This window comes from Hemicordylus capensis, chromosome 3 (genome assembly GCF_027244095.1).
Source record: "Hemicordylus capensis ecotype Gifberg chromosome 3, rHemCap1.1.pri, whole genome shotgun sequence".
Taxonomy (NCBI): domain Eukaryota; kingdom Metazoa; phylum Chordata; class Lepidosauria; order Squamata; family Cordylidae; genus Hemicordylus; species Hemicordylus capensis.
Window position 1 is genome coordinate 262,167,856 of NC_069659.1, and position 22,805 is coordinate 262,190,660.

General features: G+C 42.5%; 1 protein-coding gene across 1 annotated transcript in view; it reads right to left on the minus strand.

Annotated features, from left to right (window-relative positions):
* Positions 1-21,487, minus strand: part of GPR26 (G protein-coupled receptor 26) — a 35,009-nt gene extending 13,522 nt beyond the window's left edge. Inside the window, exons 1-2 of the mRNA XM_053308490.1 lie at positions 20,465-21,487; positions 4,884-4,997 (exon numbers count right to left, since the gene is read on the minus strand). Coding sequence (XP_053164465.1) covers positions 4,884-4,997; positions 20,465-21,183 — 833 coding nt within the window. The 5' untranslated portion in view covers positions 21,184-21,487. The remainder of the gene's footprint in view (positions 1-4,883; positions 4,998-20,464) is intronic.
* Positions 21,488-22,805: the final 1,318 nt, after the last annotated feature.

The following is a 22,805-nucleotide window of genomic DNA, read 5'->3' on the forward strand; positions in this document are numbered from 1 at the left end:
TCGTTGACACTCTCAAAGAAGTCCAAAAGGCACTTTCAGGGGGAATCCTAGTAGTGCACTTTGCACTCGCATGGTGATTTTTTGGGCTCTGGGGGTGGGGTGCCGTATGGTGGTGCTTCCCTGCACCAAACCCTTGGACGGGTAGAGGTGCTGGAGAGGCGAGGTGCAGGTGAGGCGCAGGAGAGCTGCAGCAAGCCACTGATCATCTGGGTGGGCGATCCGCCCACCCAGGGAAGGGTGAGTGATAATCTGTGGGGAGGATCGGGCAAACCCGCTCTCCCCGCAGACCTTGAAAGAGCTCTTCTCCATGATTGTGAGAAGAGCTCCAGGGCATTAAAGGTAATAAGCAGCACTTTGTATTTTGCCTGGAAAAATATTGGCAATCGCAACTAGACCTCCCCAGATTATCTTAACAGGGTGGGGTTGATGAAGAAGAAGGCGTTCTTCTTCATCAACCCCGCAGGTTGATTCAGGGCTTATAGGTGATTCAGAGCTTTATAGGTAATAATCAGCACATTTTGCCCAGAAACGTATTGGTGGGCAGTGTAGTTCTTTTAAAAAGGGTGGAATTTGACCTCTTTGGGCAACCCTGGAGACCAAGCTGGCTGCTGCATTCTGCACTAACTGCAATTTCCAAACTATGTACAAAGGGAGCCCAACCTAGAGCACATTGCAGTAGTCAAATCTGGATATTACCAGCATATGCACCAGTCTTAAGGTTGTTTATCTCCAGAAATGGATGTAGCTGGCATATCAGCCAAAGCTGATAGAAAGCACTCTGGGCTACTGCCTCAGCCTAAGAGGTTTGAGTCCAGAAGTACTCCCAGATTATGTACCCTCTTTTTCCATGGGGAGTGTAACCCTGTACAGAACAGGCAGATCTAAACCACTTCCTAAGTCTCAGCCTCCCACAATTAGTACCTCTGTCTTTCTTGGATTCAGCCTTGAGATAGAATGGATAGATAAAAAGCATTGAGACAGAATGGAGCCCTGGGGGGCCCCATACAATAACTCTCATTTTTAAGAGTGACAGTCTCTAAATGACACCATCTGGAACCTACCAAGAGGTAGGACTAGAACCACTGCAAAGCTCCCACTCCCAACCCCTTCATGGTATCCAGCAGGATACCATGGTCGATGGTATTGAAAGCCACTGAGAGGTCCAAAAGGATCAACAGAGTCACACTCCCTCTGTCAATCCCTAAATGGAGATCATCCAATAGGCCAACCAAGGCTGTCTCCACCCCATAGCCTGCCCCAAAGCCAGTTTGAAATGGGTCTAGATAATCCCTGTCTATCTATCTATCTATCTATCTATCTATCTATCTATCTATCTATCTATCTATCTATCAAATGTCTATACCACCCAAACTTTCATCTCTGCACGGTTAACATAAAACAATTAAAACACATATAAAGAGTTAAAACAATGCAACAATTTAAAATCAGCCATAAAAATTAAAAACAGACAGTTTTTAAAAGCTGGGAATGCTTGGGTGAAAAGATGTGTTTTCAGATGGTTTTTAAAAATTGCCAGAGATGGGGAGGATCGTATCTCAGCAGGGAGTGCATTCCACAATCTCGGGGCAGCAACCGAGAAGGCCCATCTCTGTGTAGCCACCAGACCAGTTGGTGGTAACTGGACACAGACCTCCTCAGATGACCTCAATGAGTGGTGTGGCTCGTAGTGAAGAAGATGCTCTCTTAAATACCCAGGGCCTAAGCCGTTTAGGGTTTTATAAGTTATAACTAGCACTTTGTATTTTGCCCGGAAACCAATTGGTTGTTTAAGTACAGACATAATATTGTGTGCATGTCCTAGGCTTTTTGACACCTCTTTTTCAGCTGATATTTTCCTGCAGTACTAAAAAAAAGCCAGAGCAACATTTTATGAGGTAGAAAGGTCTACCTCTAAAAGGAAAAACTGACAACTCACAGGCTTCACTAGATCCCAGCCTCTCTTGCAGGCACAGACATGTACTTGTAGGGTCATTGACAAGTAAGAGTAGGCCCCAGGACAAAGCCTTCTGCTGCCTCCCTGATGGTTCTGCTGCCTCCTTTGACCAGGGTGCATGGGCACTGCCCCTGTTGATACCAGGCTGCTAAAAGGGAAGCAGATGAATGCTCCTCCCTCAGTGCAGCCATTCTAGCTGTAGGCAGCAGCTTTTCTGTAGGTGCAACCATTACTACTGCTTCCACCACCCAGTAGGCCTATCCACTGGGCCCTGACTTAAGGCGCTATGGTGGACACAGAAGCAGTGAACCCTTCAGGGGCCTCAGAAGTTGGCTGGGTGAGACCTCAGTGAGTGTGGGTCAATCCCTGATGCTGCCCCATATTGCTGGCTGAGACTAGAATTCTCCCTTTTTCCAATCAGAGAACCATCACAATGTGTGAAGGGGAAAGCCCACATCTATCTCTTTTGTCAAATGTGTTATTGGCATCATTTTCAGGCTACCTTCCTTTCTGCTACTAGAAGTTCCTCTTCCAAGGGGAACTCCTACATCTCTGCATGGCAAATCTCCGTCAACCTTTACTGTTTCCTGAGGCCAAGGCAGGAATGTGTCATATATGTCATATAACCTGTAGGTTTTGAAATCAGAGCTGTTGGTTGCTCTGCCTGCTTCCTTGGCACCCCTTCTGAAATCATGCAGCAGTTCAATAAGGCTGCTGTGCCAAGGCTGGTCCATTCCCAGGGCCATGTTCCCACAAGCTGGTACTGGGCTCCTTAGATCTCTTTCCAAGAGTACTTGAACATATTTTCTAGACATAAATCCAAGACATAAAATTAATCTAATAAGCCTAATGCATTAATAACCAATGAATCATTTAATAAAATAGCCACACTTAACATTACATATATGTTACTAATATAAGCTAATTGGCCAGTGTCCTAAAAATTGTCATAACATGTAGGAAAGCAGGTTTGCAAGGCAACAGATATTGGACCTTGATTTCAAAGTTAAGCTTATGTTCAACTTCTGTACTGAAATCACTGATGAACATCCAGATTAATAAAGCACCAGTGCTTCATTCAACTAACTCAGCTCCACCTCTCACAGCAGGTAGCAGAGAGGGGGACAAATTTCAGCAACCTCCCTTTCCCTCAGAACCACTCTGTGCCACTCCAACATATATCCTTGATAGTTGCAGAGCCCCCAGGGACACATTTTTGAGTTGAAGAGGGTGTTTCCAGGGGAAGGGGAGATCACTGAAATTCACTTGCCCCTACATAAGCACCAGTGTAGCATTTGTCTGGAACTCCTCTGAAACACCAGTGCTACACTGGTGTTTCTCCTGTAACACCAGAGCTTTGTTAGTCTGGATATCAGCCACTGAGACTTAAATGTGCTTGAATTTGGTTGCATGGTGCCCATCACGTGCGTAAGCCAAAATATGTAGGAGCAGAGAGGTAAACAACATGCTTCTCACCATCTTGACTTATACTGATATACTGACAGCAGCATCAAGCCACTGACAGTCCCAATGTTACTCCAAGTTTCCTGTGTGCCCAAACATGCTCATTTTTTCCATGAACTGCTTTGTTAAAAATAAATCTACACACTCCAAATGTTCAGAGAAGCTAACATAACCATTTAGATTGTTCCCTCTTATGTTGCTTCTGAAGCACCATAATCAACATTTCAATAATTCATTTCCACTAGAACAATTTTGAGTGACATTATTGAATGAAGTCTTTTCTTTTTGCTTCTTCCTAGCAACGGCACTGGGATTTTGCAACAGTCTCTGATCATGGATGCAAGTTATTCGTAATTATTCAGCAAATACATAATATTGATTTAAGCTATGTTTTTACCATTTTTATCCCAAATGAATATTTTTATCATTCCAAATGATCATTTTAATACATCTTCTAGCACATATTAGTCAGTGATAAAATTACGGATAATTTAAAAATTACACTAGAATATTGATACTGTTAGTTGAAGTTGTGATAGCCTCTTCACAACCAAGGATTTCTCAACTCACACATAAGACTGGAGAAGATGATCCACAAGAATGTGAAGACTATTTCAAACATTCTTTCACAGTGCTTCCTAAGCAGTGGTATACAAAGCAAGTGCCATTTCAGTTTTGGCTGGACAGGGCAAAGGAATGTGTTGGGGGAAAGCAGATTGATGGCAAGGTCAAAGGTCTCTTGGATTTATTCAAGATTAAATTGTCCAATGTCTGTGTATTTTCAGAAAATTTGTTGTGATTTCTGTTCGTTTTCATTAATGATAATAGCAAGATATATAAGTGGTCCTGAATATATCACATGTGATCTGAAATGAGGGGGGATTTGCTGCCTTTTTAGCCACATGTTGGCCATGAACTTAGAATTTCGGTAAGTGTTAATTTTAAGTAGCCACCAAGTGTTCAAAACTCTTATGCATCAGATGGTATACACATTCATATGAATGGTGAACATTCTGAATATTATCTGGTCTTAGCCTTGTCTCAAATTACCCTCCTCATAGTCATTTAACACATGAAGATGGAACTGTTCCTGCCCCTAATACTGGGGTGACCCCGCAACTTCTGCACATTTGGCTGAAGTATGAACAAGGGGCCTATTGTACTCAACTCTGTGCACTAAGCTCTCCTTGTGATCAGAAACATTGTGTGAAGAGAGTGCTTCTCAACCAAAAATCTAACTGTCTAAAGTCAAAAATCAAACCATCCTAATTAACATAGCATTTATTAAGATGGGAGCCATAAAGTGTGAGTAATGGCAATATATGTCATTTTCCTGGAAAATGTTTACAAAAATGTAGATAATCAAACATTAATAATCTGCTGCGATATTCATTGATGTGATTTAACAGTCTTGCTCTGCTATCTGTTTGTTCAGATGAGTTAAAGTAGCCATCTTAAAACTTACCTTGTGATTACATACGGTGCAAAACATAGTATAAAAGTACCAATAAAGGTACTGATCTTCTTGGTTGCTCTTTGTCTCCGCCTCTTCTGTTCTTCTAGACATCTCTCTCTTACACTGTGTGTAGCATTTGACATAAACAAAAGAGTGAATTATAATTCCAAATAACATTTCATCACTTCGATTCAATGATATATTTTTCTATAGGGACTCAATTTATGGATAGTGTTACTAGCTTTTAATTCACTATATTGCTTGAGAAAAAGTCATCTAAAGAAAATGTTCCTTTCCTTTGTGATGCCATTATGCCAACTTGTGTTGTAATAGGGCAACTTGAAGTTCTGTAGGAGTCAACATTAATTCTACCCTGGTGCCCATTAATATATTTATATAGAAAAGATGGATGAACAATGCACTTCAACTCTATATACCAATACCAAGCTGCCAGGGGACATGATGTTGTTTGTTGAGATACTCAGTACAGTTTTTATGGTTGCACAGTCGGGAAACTGCACACCTTATAGATGTACAGAAAAGTACTTAGCAAGGCAAAATGTGACCCTGCATATCACAAAAAGATCACATTTATAATTCAGCATTATGTTAGGTATGTTTAAGTCTGTTGTTTCTGATGGCCTTCAGCATGCTTAAGACCATGTTGGATTCTGACCTAAAATCGCCGACAATCATGGCAGACAACTATTACAGATCTATAATGGTCTATAATGAGCACATTCTAAGCATGACCACTTGCAGCAAAGCTGAGGATTTCCAAATTGGTAAGAGAATGAAGTAGTATGCTGACGGTTGGAAATATCAATTGAGAGAGGACAAGTTGTACTCTTGCCTTTTCTGGTTGTACTCCTGTCTTTTGGAAACCTGATATGGGGATATTTATATGGAATAGAATTGAAGCACCAGCTTATCCCATGTGGATTTGTAAAGCAGTCAGCTGGGGAGAGGGGTTACATTAAAAAACAACAACTCAATTCTGTCTTTGCACAAAAGTGAACACAAAGCAGTCAAAAGTAACCTTTAAAAAAGGGTAGGGGGAATTCTCAGAAGGGATATGGAAATAAAAAATCCAGGGCAATGTAAGGGCAATGAAGTGTACCACTTGTGGAACAAGCACATTTGCAGTAGCACAGGAAGTTATCTCTGTTGCACTAAAAGCTGTGATTGTGCAAGAGCACTATTATGCTATAGCAAGATTGCACAAAGATACCATTGAAATAAATGAGGCTTGCCATTGTGGTAGCGCAACACAAATCTGACATAATGCTACTAGCTAGTGCAACAGGTTTGTGTTAGCTTGCAGTCAGTGATGTAGTTGTAAATTTAGAAGTGCAGGCGCTCTCCATGGCAGCCCCCATGGCCGTGCCCACCCTAACAGCCAGAGAAGCCAAGAAGTACCAGCACTCCATCCCTGCATGTCCCCACTCCACTCCACCTCTGCTGGTAGTCCTTCCACAAGTAGTTTGTTGCTCTGAATGTGAGTCACTGATTGTGAGGTCCTTACCTCTCAAGTGCTGGATCTACCTATTCCTAAAGCAGATAGAAATGGAGCGATCACAAACACTAGTGTGGGGCAGTCACCCATCTAGCTGTGCTGCACTTTCTACTTCAGAACATTCTGGCTGCATTCACATGTTACATGAAACTGGAGGTTGACGAACCCGCGGTTTCAAATTTAAACTGTAAATTGCATCACAGATGTCAGTCCAACTGCAGTCCGGTAACCTCTGGTTTCAGAAGAGAAGAGCCCCTCTTTCTTTGATAACTGAGGCCACATCCCAGCAAGCTCTGTAGTGCTCACATCGCCAGACTGTGGGTAAAGCATCAGCATGTCACAAGCATACCTGTGATTGAAGGGGGGCATGCTGAGCATGATCATGCCTTTTTGGAACAGTCTGCCTAACCTTGGCATGGAAAGGGCATTTAAGCCAGCACTTCTTCTGGCAGCGATTGCACTGCCTGCCTCCAAAGAGCCCTGCAATAAGGCTGCCCTGCACAAACATGCTTTCAGGGGGGAGTAATTTGTGGTGCACTATTTCCCTGTTGCTCAGGAAAAGGAAGGGAACATGATGACTTCCTAGGATATGCATATGAAGGAGGGCAAAGGATCCTGGGGAGGGGGGTCTGTCCCACCATGACCTGAGATGCTTTTGTGAGGGCTCACCCTGGCAATGGACTCCATGCAAACCAAACCACACTCCTGCTCCCCTGGCAGTTGCCTGCCGGTGGACTAGTATTCTCATGAGAGAGCCAGTCTATTGAGGAGGACCATTGGGTTAGACACCCTCGGTGTTCTGACTGCACACTCATGAGTTGAGCTATCTCAACAAAGGGGGCCCTCCTTGTGTGGGGCTCCCACTCTCTCTGGTTAAAGAGAGAATTTTTGTACTGCAACCCCCTTCTCCCCTGGGAAGCCTTGAACGGACCCAAAGAAGATTGTGACACTCCATGTGTCAGAGCTAGCTGCAAGTATGGACAGGGGAAACACCAGGTACAGGGGTGGATCTTTACCCCCAATCAAAATTCCCAGGTTCAGGCCAGCATTGCACCATATGCATATCTGCTGCTTCAGAGAAAAATGGGAGAGTGGAGCCCCAATCTCCAGCAACCACAGGAAAGCGGGGTTGCTGTTTTGGGGCACAAGCAAGGGTGTATATGTCCACATGGGTGGATGGGCTGGAAGGGGGCACACTTTGACAGCTGCTTGGTGGCAGTCACAAGTACCAAATCTACAACAACAAATATTTATATGCTGCTTTTCAACAAAAGTTTCTAAAATGGTTTACACAGGGACATAACAAATGAATTAGATGGATTCCTGCCCCCAAAGGGCTTACCATCCAAAAAGAAACATAAGATAGACACCAGCAACAGTCACTGAAAGTACTGTGCTGGTGGTGGATAGGGCCAGTTGCTCTCCCCCTGCTAAATAAAGAGAATCACCACATTTAAAAGGAGGGGATAACTCTCCATGGCCCACTGTGGCACTGTGTCTGGTAAGCAGCAGAGTTGAGAGCAAAATCGCTTGTGTCTGGGAAGGCAGGCAGGAGCCTGCCCCCACAACCCTCCAACCCACTGGCTCATTTGGTCATGTGCGCACAACCTTAATGACTCCCCACCCCCTCCCCACTTTACAGAACTCTACAGACTCACAAAGCAAACTCACCAGGAAAAAACAGGAGCCTGCCCCTCCAAACCGTCCATCCTGCCTGCTCATTTTGTCATGTGCGCACAACCTTAATGACTCCCCACCCACCGCCCCATTTTACAGAACTCTACAGACTCACAGAGCAAACACACCTTGAAAAATTGCAAGGCATCTCTAAGATTGCTGCACTTGGTGTAGAAATACTGAATACACATGGCATGAAAATGGCCTGAGGTGGTCTAGAGTTGAGCCAATTCTGGTTTGTTTTTCAGCCATGTGAAAATCCATTAGGTTCCTAAAATAGCTATGAGATAAAACACTAGGCTAAAATCAGTGCTATTTCTGCACACAGACTAGAAAAGGAGCTAGTGAGAACCAAGCCTTTTAGTTCAGGATGCCTTTGACATTTAAATGTGCTTAAATAGAACTACTCTTTAAATTCAAATTGTCACACATACAAACTCATACCTCTAGGTGTGATGTTATAATGGATTGTTACCTGTGTGCTGCTCCTACTAAAATTTGATCTTGGTTTTAATAATGAGAGAAAAGTCTATAATAATGTCTTTAATAATGAGAGAAAAAAGGATTTCAGGCAGATTGTGGACAATTATATGTGCCTTTGTCATTACAGAGCCAATATCTTACTCCTCCAAATAAAACAAGAGCATCCATATGATTGATAGCACTTTACAATGCATTCGCTGTGGGAAGAAGCACAGATAAGTTATGGCTTATATTCCCAATACCATTTTAGTGCCACACATAATTTAACTCATTATTTCCCTAATTAACAAAGCTTTTTGGAGTGAACTGGAAACCGCCTTTCTTGTTTGTTTAAATTGTAAGTTATAATGCTGATTGCCTACTATGACAAAAATGCTTCAAACAATAAAGGACATTATGCAAAAGCATTCAACTCTAAGTCAGTCATGCACTCTACAATAGCTAGCTTTACAAAATCTATTTTGTTACATACCCTTTAACTTCATGCTGTGTAAATGAGATAAATGTAGAGGCACATATAGTTTTCTTTTAAGGCCTAGCATAGATATAGATAATCATCATATATTGGGCTAATGTTCTGGCATAACTAGAAGCAATAAAATGAATCATCGATATCTGCCCAGATTGTTTTCAGGCTAAAATAATTAGGACAGAATACAACAGAGAATGTGTCAGGTTGGGTCACTTGGTTAACAGCAGCACACTGAAAATTCAGACAAATGAAATTAGTTCAAGAAGAAAGTTAGAAGACACTGCAATTAGTGTCAGTGTTCTGTGCTTGGATTGGCTAGAACATGTAATCTTATTATGGCTGACAAGTCTTTCTTCTGCTCTACTCAAACTCCACTGATGCAATGTTTTGGCAATAAATAGCAAACATCACCCCCAAAATCAATTAGATTTCCAAGCCCTTGCAGGTGGTTCACTTGCAAGGATTCTACGGATGGGGACAGATGAAATAAGTGTGGTGTAAGTGGTCTAAACACATTGCCAGGCAGTGGGATGTTTCCGACCATGGCAATGAGAGGCCAAGGCTCACTTGGAGGCAAGGGAGGGTATGGAGAGGCAAAGTAGCTGGGTGCATGCCTCACATCCACTCAGCTTGCTGAGAGAGGGGGAGAGATGAGCATTGGGAGAGCAAGTAGAGGTCTTGTGGGACTCTGGGATCTTGGAGAACTCCAAAATCTTGTAGTTTTGTGAGACTTGCTGAGATTGTGGGGAAGCATTTAAGCAGCCCAGCTGATGGTCAACCCCCTACAGACCAAATTAGAGGTAATCCAAGATCCATCCCATCTCAAAACTAAAAAACTACTCAGGCGCTTTTTGGGTCTAACTAGCTATTACAGTCGATTCATCCCCTGTATTCTACCAAAGACAACCACAGGGCTCTGTGGTCGCCAGGAGCTGGCACTGACTCGACAGCACACTTTATCTTGACTTTTACACCAGTCTAACCAGCCCCTTCTCAGAGCTGTGAAAAAATACGGAACCAACAGTCCTTAAATGGACAATGATACAGGAATGCACCTTTCAAGCTCTACAAACTGCCCTCTTATGGACTCCTGCCTTGTATAGTGTGGACTACCATAGACCTTTTATTTCACAGATGGATGCATCAGACACTGGCCTCGGAGCCATTTTGCCTCAGCTGAATTTGGGCCAAGAAAAGCCAGTCATGCACATAAGTCATATGCTTCAGCCGATATTTCACCATAGAGAAAGAAGCCTTGGCCATAAGATGGGCTTTATTATCACTCCATTACTATTTAGAGAGTCACTCCTTTATGTTAGTTACAGATCACACCCCTCTTCAATGGCTGCACTGCACCAAGGACCATAATGCCAGAATGATGCAGTGGCTCATCTCTTTATTGCCTTTTGAATTTACAGAAAGGGTACGTTACACGCCAACGCTGGTTATTTCTCTCAGTTGTATGAGGGCCAGAATGATCTCCTGAACTGTCATGGAACATGGGGTGGGGTGTGTCAGGCACCTGTGACAGCCTCCATTACAATGAGAGTCCAAGGCTCACCTGGAGGCAAGGGAAGGTATGGCCAGGAAAGGTAGCTGGGCACATGCTGTGTAGTTGCTCGACATGCTGAGAGAGAGATGAGCGTCAGGAGAGCAAGTGGAGGTCTCGTGGGACTCTGGGATCTTGCAAGACTCCAAGCTCTTGTGGGATTCTGAGATTCTGCAAGACGGGACCCTGAAGTCTTGAGAGGCTTGCTGAGATTGGGGGGCTGATGATAAGATGGCCACAGAGGCTACAGAGGAGGCCTGAACTGTGGAGGCTCCAGGAGAGGTAAGGAAAGAGAGACAAGGGCAAGAGCAACAAGGCCAGTTCTGCAGAGTAGGGGAGACGGGGGAGACAGGTGACAGTAACCTCTCACTCCTGCTCCATCTTCTGAGCCCTGCTGAGATCTCATGGGGCTCAGTGAAAGCTACGTGGAACACGTATGGGAAGGGACACTGGGCAGTTTTATCCCTCCCACAAGCCATAAGCTCCACACACATATTTTGTACTTTGAAAATAATTTTTTGAGAGGAAAATATTGACTGTTTAAACCAGTTCCATTACACTTAAATATGTTAATAATGTCTCCAGCCTAAAAATGAATCAGTTCAAACAATTACTAGTTCACCTAGCCATATCTACCAGTAGTTGCCATTCTACTTGCATTACAAGCTCATAAAAATAAAATTTTATTATGGTGCTTAACACTATTTTTGCCTGTCCCAGGAATGTGGGGCTATGACTCACATGTAGGCTTCAAAAGTGTAAGCTTTATTCACATCAATGACACCAAATGCCTGTTACTTGATTACACTAAATACCTATTAAAAAGCATTTTCTCTTTTGAATGTTTCTCTCTTATTTAGAATGGTTGCATTAAGCTGATTGCCCCCCCAGCCTGCCCATCCCTTACCAGCATAACATGTGAATGCTGGAATGAGGTAACATTGCAAAGAAAGGCATGCGTGTGACATAATTAAAACGGAGGTAGGTAGTATACTTCTGTACCTGTATTCAACATAACCTGTTTTCACTCATTGTACACAGGAGTGTTGAAGAGAACATGTGCTTCCGTGGCTTATATATAGCTAGTAACTGTTATGTTGTCAGCTTTTACATAGGTATTCATTGAATATATCTCAGAGGTATTCACTGCTGATTGCGCATGGCGTGTTGGCATCCACCCACAATGGAAAATACATGTATGACTTTTTCCTGAGCTAGGGGGCCTATGGGAGCCCCTTAATAATACATCCCTGAAAATCCACACCATCACAAGTACCAAGAAGCAGAAACATTTTGCTATTAGGCTAGGGTATTGCTTATAAAAATTAAATATTAACAAGTATAACGTGAGTAACTATATATTTCCATAGCTACTTTATCCAAATATTCAAATTATATTTTCACTATTATTCAAATTCGTGCAGCACATCAATCTTATGACCATTAAAACAGAATTACCCGTTGTCAAACCAACTGGGCTTCCCAATAAGGGTATTCACAAGCACAGCTTAACCAAGTATAGGGAAGCCCAGCATGGGTTAGGCTGTGTGTGTGAGGAGCCAGGATCGACCCCGACCCCGACCCCAGCACTAGTGCCAAGTCCGAGTTTTTAATTTGGCTTTTAGCTGAGGTTAAGGGAACCTATGGTCTGGGCAACTGCCATCAGGTTAAATGGGTCCCCCCTGGGCCACCGCTGTTTATGGTAGCAAGCCAGGGGGAAGGAGCAGCTGCACCGTGCATGAAATGCTTGTGCTCCAGGGCACTCTGGGATGTGGGAGGGGAGAAATCCTCCCACTGCCAGTATCTCCCTCCACTGCAGCTGCAGGACGGCAATGGTTTGTCTGCCTTCCTCACAGCTCACCTGCCCTCTCCAGCGAAGTTGTGTGCACAATCTCAAAGTATATGATCCATCCCCAAAACAACTGATATCACATAATATCACTTGTGAATGGGGTTATTTCTGTCTCATATTTTACTGCAGAACATATATGCACTCCAATCTTTGAAGAAAGGTAGAGGGGATAAAAAACACAGAGTCTCATTTCAGTGAAACAACAGGTACAGCAGAAGGCTGCATACACACTGCTGGATCTGGAGAGAATACTTGGGTGTATTGGGTTTTCCATGAGATAAGACCATAGAAGCTGTTTGGTTGCAGGATGTTTCCATCATCTCCCCCATCACCACCATCTCGGCAACAAGCTTCTTTAAACAACATGTTTACAACAAAGCACAACTTGAGAAATAGGTTTGATTTGCTGGATGGAGCTAGGTGGAAGGAAATGAGGAAATAAAAGAAATACAAAGATACTTTTTTAAAACAGAAGAAATCAGAGATGATTCTAATGTGCCACAAAAATAGGAAATCTATTTGAAAGGGAAAGCTTATTTATGTAAAAATGGTTTGACAAAAACCACACATTCCAAGTGCAATCCAACTGCAATTAGTAGTTGAAATCTATGGGACTACAGTTGAAATTAATAGGACTATTTAATCAGCAGTTAAACCAAAATGTGCTGCATTTTCCTTCCTCCCCACCTTTCATTGTCTTTTCCCCAATTCCTCTCCCCCCATATATTATCCTGATTTTTCCTTCCTTTGGACATGTCTGCTTCAGATACTCTTGTTTAAGTACATATGATACATGTTTTATCTGTATTCTACAATTTACATTAAAATGCTGGCTCACATCCTCATGCGGCATACATGCATTGAGGCCTTGTGGGCAGGCAACAGTATAGCCTCTTCACAACACCCTGGGTAGTGGAGCATGTGCACTATTGCAGGGGAAAGTGTAGAATTTGGAGTGCTCTCCACACTCTAGAACCACTCTTTAAGATTGGAAACGGGTTGCTGACTCTCAGTGATGTGTTTCAAATCTTACAAAGTAGTTTCAGACCTTCTGCAACAGTGCGCACGCTAGAGGCCCCATGAAAGCAATGTTGGCTAGCGGTGCATTAGGGATATGTGAGCCAGCTCGCTTCGGCGGGCTCCTTCAAGCAGGGGACTTGAAGGAACCGCCGCCGCCTCCCACTGCCTCTGATGCTTCACCACCACCTTGCTGCCTATGCCACCTATCCTGTGGCCTTCTCTAAAGGTACAGATGACACTTTCTCTCACTAACCCCACAACCTTTAGGGAGGTTTAGGAACCCCTTTACTTAAAAGGGGGGAATCCTCAAGGATTTCCCTTCACAAGTATCCCAGAGTCGGTCCGTGAGCCAGTTCAACAGGGTTGGGCTGGTTCGAATCTGGTCTGGATTTGAACCGAACTTGTCAAACTGGCTCCATGCACATCCCTATGCTGTATGCCCACAGACCCAAAGCACGCACGCTTCTTTAGGATGTCAACCATTGTATTGATCTTAGTAGTACTGAGTCTCAAATTGTGCCACCAGCAGATACATTGGCTCTTTCCTCAGTTGCTGTTCATGCAAAGAGTCTTTGTCTGGTGTAAAGATACAAATCCATGATTTCCAAGAGAATGCAGCAGATGTTTTAGCTGAATTGAAAGCTAGGTGAACAAAATATTAACACTGGCCAACATCCAACTAATGTGTGTGCCTAATAATATTTTCCAAATGCAACAGGTGAGGGATGGTTTTTGCCAACTCTTCTTCAGGAGCATATTCAGCAGCCCTCTTTGCCCCCTGAAAATATGCTCCTGAGGGTCCCACAATCCAAAAAGACATATTTCCGGGAAGCACAGAGGGCTGAGGAAAGGGGCAATTGGGAAAAATTATGCCTCTCCCATTGCACACATGAAACATTATTCAGGAAGCATGCAACATCAGTCTGGATGTCAGTCACTGGTCTGGATATCAGTATACTACTCAACTGCAAATTTGGTATAGCTTCATCCTATTCTTTTGTTTCCTTTTCTGGGAAAACAGAGTAACAAAATTATTTGCGTATATGAATTCATGGTACACCCCTTATAGAATTATTATATAGCAGTGTGTGTGTGTGTGTGTGTGTGTGTGTGTGTGTGAGAGAGAGAGAGAGAGAGTCAATATTGCCATGTAGACAAACTTCAGATACTCATATTGAATGCTTCCCAAATCATTTGGATGACTAAGACTGTACTCTACTGCAAAATGCCATTTGCCAAATCTTATTCTCATTCATTCATACACAAGTATGTAGTACACGGTTCTGGGCTCCTTGGAGGAAGAGCAGAATATAAATGTAATGATGATGATGATGATGATGATGTCCTTGGGAAGGACTCAATGTCTGGATAAAACAAACCAGTCAATAACACCTGTCTGACTGTGTAAACAAGAAATAATTCTGTAATTCACCAATTTTAATATTCAGAACTATCTAGACACTTTGTTATCACATCTCTTACAGCAAAGAATGAAAACGTACGTAAGAGACCTACCAATTCAGTGCAATATGATGCCAGTAAAAACCAGGACTGGCTGGTGAGGGCAGTGCCGGGGGCTGGGCGGGGGGCAGCGAGACGCACCTTTAAGAAGGTAATAAGCAGGTGCTTACCATCGTGTAAGTAGCACCTGCAAGCTGCGTTGCTCCAACCGCAATCCCATGTGGTTGTGTGGGGGCTCCACACAAGTGCAGAAACTAGGGCTACACCGTGGCCCCATTGGATGCTGGGCAGAGTGCCATTGCCCTGTACAGGATTGCAGGTGGACTGATGCAGCTTGTAGATGCTGCTTAGATGATGGTAAGCACCTGCTTATTATCTCCTTAAAGGTGCCTCTCCAGCCCACCCCGCAGCATTACCCTCACCGGCTGCTCCTGGTGAAAACTCTACTATTTTCAGTGAGATTTATGCCAACATCAAACTTGAAAGACTAGATTTGTCAATCAGCTCTGTTTTAGACCTCACTGCTTTGAATTAGAGATGCAGAAACAGAACCTTTATCTGACTCTAAAGCGTCAGATAGGTAGACTCATCTACAAAGATGGAGTCTCCCTATATTTGCATTGCAACTTTGTGACATCTACCTAATGTACCTGGGTGTGTGTGTGTGTGTGGGGGGGGGGCTACAGAACCATACGCTCAGAGAACATGGCCTGCCTATCCCTAGTGTGAACATCAAAGATACGGACTCTATGCCGTATCTGAGGAAGGCCATGGTGATACACATGTTTGACGGGTGATGCTATGGAGCTGGAATGCCCTGTGCCACATGTTGGAGAGATCTAAGTTTGCAAAAGGAGTTCAAAGGGGTTAGATTTCTCATTTCCCTCTGCAATGAAGACCAATCAGCAGGAGAGACATCTTGAAAATACCATCAGAGGCTGGAGAAGCCTTCATCCTTCCACATACCTCATTGTAGTATCACTACAGTATTACTCATTTTTGATCATTCAATTTTAAATGCTTTTTAGCTACTTTAAGACAACTCTCTATTTAATCTGCTCAACTGCCTTGCTGCATAGTTCTATTATACATTGATATAAGGCTCATAATGACTATACAGTGTGATGTACAACATATTCAGAAAAAGTTATCTTTCCTGTCATTTAGCATAGCATTGTTTATTCCAACTGTGCAAATTCAATCAGTGTTTCTGTTATAAAAATTACACTCAAGAAGTATTTACGGCTTATCTTATTATGTGGCATACAGGGAGTGTGGTATTACAGCAAGATTATAATTACCACTTAAGGACTTTTATAGCGATATAGTCTATATATTAGTATGGCATATTTTATTACATGAGAGGAATATAAAATGAATGATATTTTCAATTAACCCATGATTTTTGGAAGTCACACACTCTCAACTGAATGCTACACTTCTCAAATAGATTCACGACATCCCTATAAATTTTATTTTATTTATTTATAAAAGAACGGTTAGGAAATTGATGCAAGGAAAGTACTTTAGGGTTTAGTTTTTCAGTGACCCGTTTTCCATATCTTTTTGCCATCTTGACAGAGATCAATCACAGATCACCTAAAGCGTCAGATAGGTAGACTCATCTACAAAGATGGAGTCTCCCTATATTTGCATTGCAACTTTGTGACATCTACCTAATGTACCTGGTAATTTTCAAGTAAATGAAATATATCAGATACTGTTGATTATTGTACCTCTAGTACATGTTTCCGTTGGGCAGACAACAGACCCATATACAATGAAAGGAAAGCCTTATTTGTCACCAAAAACGTACGCACATGAATACCAGAAGCTGACTAGAAACTTATGTGAAAAATATCTAATGCCAACTGGAAAAAAACACGAGATAGTTTTTCCACATTACTTAACTCATTTGCACATCTATGTATAAACATAACAAGATAACATAAACATAAAAAGTTAACCTAAGCCGAGTCTTAGGAGGACAGACACATGATTCCTTTTGATGGTACTAGGGGAAAAAAAAAACTAGTGTGGTGAAACTGGTTTTTCATCAAACTGAAATGTGGATCCTAACTGGTTGCAAGGAAAACGCTCAGAAAACTCCTGGAAGTTTTTCACACCTGGCTTTTAGTTTGCATCTTGTCCAGAATGGAGGTGTACATTCGCATATAGGCCAAATTTACCCTCAAAGTCCCTGCAAGCTATCAAGGAGCACTTCATACATAATTTGGGTTTTTCATCACTCATTAGAGTGTGGCCTGGTTTATATCCAGGATTAAAAAATCCATTTTTTGCATCTTTTTTTGGCGGGGGGCTTTGAACTTACAGTAAAGCCTCGCTTTATACCTGTGGTAAAGCATGCTGTCTGGGAAAGCAACTGCTGATGTCAGGTGCTGACCAAGATATGCAGTTGGATACTTCACTAAAAGAAAGTAATTTCTGTCCATATCTCATCCTTTCAGCTCACCACCTAAACCATCTCTAAATAATATGTCCTTCCTTCCTTCTGCTGATAATCTAAGGGTACTTTCATTTGTCATGCAACTGGTAAGACTTTTGTATGTCATGTAGCTGGTCCCACATGTTGATTCTGTGAAGTGTTCCTACAGAATAGTGATCTTTACTGCTTTTCAGGCAGGGGCCACTTGGGCAAAAATCCTTCAAAGTGAGAGCCATTTCCCACTGTACTGACCTCTGCATAGTACTGTATTTTTCTGAGTGCTAGAAAGGGCTTTTAAGAGAGACAGATCCCTTTCTTAAGAGCTCTAGGAGGAGAGCATTAGGAAGGGCTACACTTCCCAGCACTCTGTGCCCACCTTCCAAGACGGTGCCGTGGCTCAAGAGGACCCCGTTTCCCTTAAAGGAGCCCCCTATGCTGAGCAAAGCACAGCACTGCACGGTGAGAATGGTTGTCTTTATATGGCGCTAGTGGGCCCATGTGGGCGATTCAGGTTTGGCTGAAACTTCAGACAGGCCAAATAAGCGATTAGTCAGGAAGCAGCACTTAGGATTGATGGGGGTCACCACTGGGCTCCAGGATTTACAATGAAGAACACTGATATAGAAGTTATCATAATGGATAACCACACCACTTTATCATCATCATTTGGGCTGATGAATGTAGAGGTCATGAAATTAACTTCAGGCATGACTTATGTTGAACATTTTAATACTACTGATGTGATACCTTGAAGATTAAAATTCTCATCTTTGACTGCCCCAAAACATCTAACACTGTTAACACTTTGAAGTTAGACCTTTCCCATTAACATATGCCTTTCATTGTCAGACTTCATTCTATTATCTTATTCCTGTCCACAACCAACCAATACCAAATACCAACTGGCAAACATACTAATAGGGATGTGCACAGAACCAATTTGCCCAGTTCAGTTCGAGTCCGAACCAGACTCCAACTGGACAGGGCACGCTTGGTTTTGGCACCCCTGAATGAGGGGCCTGGTTCAGTTCAAATTTAAACTGGTTTGTGCCCAGTTTGGAGGTGACATCTATGTTAAACTTTGTTTGTTAAAGGTGTTCTTCCAGCTGCTAAGGGCTTCAGTGGCCTCGTGGGGGGGGGTGCTGCTGTGGTTGTGGTGAGGGCTGTCTCTGGTGGTTCCCCTCCCCCTGACAGCTTCCCCTCAGTCACCTACAGGCCAGATGGGAAGGCCGAACCAGCCCGTAGGAGACTGGGGGGGAGACTGGTGCAGGGAGGTGAACCGCCAGAGGCCTCCCACTGCCACAGCAGCACACACACACCCCAGGCCGCTGAAGGCCTAGGTTCTGGCAAGTCCATTTTAAAAACAAATTTTAATGTAGATGGCACAGAACCAGCCTGGTGGGTTTAGCTTGACCTTGAGCCAAACCGGGCCTGGTCGATCCCTCAACCTGAGCCGGCTTTAGCTCGTTGGTTCATCCATCCCTTCATACTAAATACTTGTCAGATCTTCACCTTAACTTATTAGATCCTTTGATCCATCTTGACCCACAGATCAGGAGGTTCCCAATTTGAATCCCACCCCTATCACGGACTCACTTGGTAGCAAGCTACTTTCTCATACAGGGGGCTGGGGTTATTATGCTTCCCTACTTTATAGGGTTAGTGTAAGGATTACACCAAGGACTCTGAAGTGCTTTAAACATATAAATCTAAATAAATGCTAAATTCATAAATTGTCCCTTCTCACCCAACTGTCTACCATCTCCCTCTTGAAACCATACTGATTCTTTTACTACTCTTATTATGCTATAGTAATTCTTAGCAGTTGGGTTTTTGTTTTGTTTTGTTTTTTTGTTTTTGCTGGTGATCTAAATGATCACAGTGAACTCAGTCTTATTAGATGTGACAATCCACAAGACCACATCAATCCATCAAGACCACATCATCTAGCTACACACAAAGTAGATAATAGCAGCCCAGTTGGGACTCAAATTCTACTTAGATCTACTTTCTCCAGTGAGATTCTTTGTCATAGGTCTACACATCCACACCTTTTCTCCCCCAGATATGGCTCCTTGTCACTTCTCTATACCAACTCTTAGTCTAAATGAACTCTCTGGTTTTCCTTTTATTACCCCTACCCATTCAGCAAAATTGACTCTAGCTAAGTCAGACCACTTTCCCCCTGTCAAATCCGCTCACATCTAATTTCTAAACCGTCTAACTCATCAATACTCTAGTTATATTTCTTCCTCATTCTCTGTGACATTCCCTTTTGTACCTCCCTCTGGTTATAACTCCCCACCTAGTCATTCCTTACTTTACCCTCCTCCCTTGTCTTTAGACTCACCATCCCATACCTAGAAAATATCGGTTGATTTAAGGTCTCTTGAGCACATTTAACTCAAGTCTCCTTTGCTTGTCAGTATGAATCTTAATCTTAATGCTATTTTGGATGCATTTGTACCTAGTTGGTTGCTCGTGTTTATTTTGGAAATATTGTTTTTCTGGGCATCCTTCCTTCATGGAAAATAAACTTATTGACTCCACAGTGACATTCAAAAATGCAAAAAACCAAACAAACCAAAACACAGAGAGAGAGAGAGAGAGAGAGAGAGAGAGAGAGAGAGAGAGAGAGAGAGAGAGAGAATGTCACTCAGTATATTATTTCCCACTGCAAAGTCTTAAAGGATATACAGAATTTTCAGTTTGATCAGATCCTATAATACCCATGGACACTACTGGTTGACTTTAATGAACAGATATGAATCTTTTTCATTGTTAGGTGAAAATAAGAAAATATTCAAAGCAGTCCAAAAGGAAAATGCATCCATATGCAAATCTTTTGATTCCACCGCAGTCCTCAAATGTTTCTAAGGATCCCTGGATAACATCTTTTACTGTTTGCAGGATATAATTAGCAATTAATTTTGTAGCAATGAGGAGAACTGGGAATATAAACATGCAGATTAGAAATAGGCAAGGGCTGCATTTTAAAATAATGAGATACTAATGAATACTAATTTAGTCTGATATGGAACTTAATCTTGTCTCTCCTCAGGCATCCTCCATAGTGCCTGCCCTTGCCAGTCAAGGACACAAATCTCTCCTTACCTGGGATGGATGTCCACCAGCAGCACAAGGGTCTGCATAGTTATCACGTCAATCCTTTTACAGTGAAAGCGTGCCACCTTCAGCACTTTTAGATATGTGAAACACAAGACTATGAGTGAGAGGAGGAAGCTGAGGGAATGAAACACCCCAGTGAAAATCATAAACTGTGTCCTGTCCTCCAGTCTCTTGTTGTACAGGGTGCAGGAGGCATAAAGGTGATGAAAACCCACCCAAGACAGAGAAGTTGCCACTATAGGGAAGGATACAGAATGCAACCACGTGTAGCTCAGTATGAGAGCAGCATCTTTGTAGCGCATCTTGGAATGGTAGTTCAGAGGAAACACCACAGCTATCCACCTGTCTATGCTGAGAGCTGCCATGCTTAGCATGGAGTTGGTGGTCAAGAAAGTCTCTAAAAAACCCACGATATAGCAGAGCTTGTCTCCTCCAGGTGGATTCTTGTAAATGATCCCAGTCAGGGTCAGGGGCATGTTCAAAACAGTCATCAACAAGTTGCAGAAGGTCAGGTTGAGGATAAACAATCCCGGGACTTGCTTGCGGATGTCTGCGCTGTACAAAAAGCAGATCAGCACCAGCACATTGGACAGCAACGACACCAGGATGAGCACCACAATCAAGAAAGCCAGGATCACTTCCCAAATGTTCATGGTGCCTCCATTCACAGGAGGAACATTTCCAAAACTGCACCCAGCTGGCATCCAGAAAACATGATGTGAGGCACTCTCACACCCTCCTCCTCCTCCCCAGCCTGCTCACACTCCTGCATGCCCTCAGTATTTTTAGAAGAGCTGCCGTTTTCACCACCCCCTGCTGCTGCTTCTTTCCACGTCAACGCTTTGTAGAGACATGCACAAAAGCACTGGGAATGCCCATCAAACTCTAAGGAGGGTTTAAAAAATACACACATATCACCAGGACCGAGCCACAATCTGCTTCTAAAGAAAGCAGGATATTCTGAGAAGCAGCTCTCCTGAGATCCCTAATTATTGGTCCTAAAGCTTCCCAGCAATTCAACCAGTGTATTTATTCTCTTTACCTCTCTTCCTCTCTGTCTCCCTCTCTCTCTCTTGCTCTCAGTCTCTCTCTCCCTCCCCCTCCCACCTACATGCTTCCAGGCTGACTCTAACCTGCTTTTATGATTACAGATAAATCCCCCATTAATGGATTAAAGCATACACATGGCTGTTGATTTGCTGGCATGATTGATTCCAGCACCCCATGCTTCTTTTAATTTTCCCCCTGCCCCAGCTGATGTCCCCTTGATATTTCAGGATCTGAAAGTCTGACTATGCTTTTTTCAAAAGAAATTCCATACATCAATTTAATGATTGTAATAGCTATTTTTTGAGCTACAGATTCCAAAACCCTTTCCTTCAGCTTTCCCTCCTAGATATTTTAGTACATCCTTAACCAGAACAGGATGCCAAAAAACCATATATCTTTCTTTGCTGTTACAGGTTCCCAATTCATTTATGAACTCCAAAGTAATTACAGAGATAAAAGTGTTCACAGAAGGAAAAACAAATGCACAGAGGATGGTTGGATATAATTTGGTCTATCCCCATCCAGCCCAGTTTAAATTCTGAGTTAAAGAATTCCAACATTTCCTGTCCTGTTAAGACATGCAGATGACAAATATGTATTTCTTTTATTTGCACATACATTTATAGAGGACTGTGATTGCAGCGATGGCAAAAGCAACTTAGAATTTTGGAAGTAAAATACATAGGTAACAGCATAATGAAGGAGTTTCAGAAGACCAACAGCACAATCCTCTGCATGTTTACTCTGAAGTCAATCCTACTGCCTTTCCCCTAGGAAATGTGTTTAGGATTGCAACCTTAGGAAGGGAAAGAGGGTATACAAGGGACAACTCCTACTCCCTGATTACAGAAAGACCTGTTGCAGGTCACCTGTTGATTCAGACTGTAGTAAATTCTTCATGGGATATACCCTTTTCTGGAGTCACAAGGGCTGGCAACTTGAATATTTTAAAATCTTTTGTACCTTAATAATTCCACAGCTTCCTCAAATATGTGTCACTTCAGATCAGTTGGTTAATAAATTGGTCCAGGGAGTAAAACTACTGGTTGTCTCCTGCAATGGGTGAGAATCTCAAGTAACTCAGAATCCAGATGCATAATTATATATTTATTTAATAATATAATATAATATAATATAATATAATATAATATAATATAATATAATATAATATAATATAATATTGAACGTATTTTTATACGGCCCCAAACTTAAATCTCTGGGTGTTTTACAATAAAGCAATGCAAATTACATTAAATAAAAAGGTTAAAACATTACA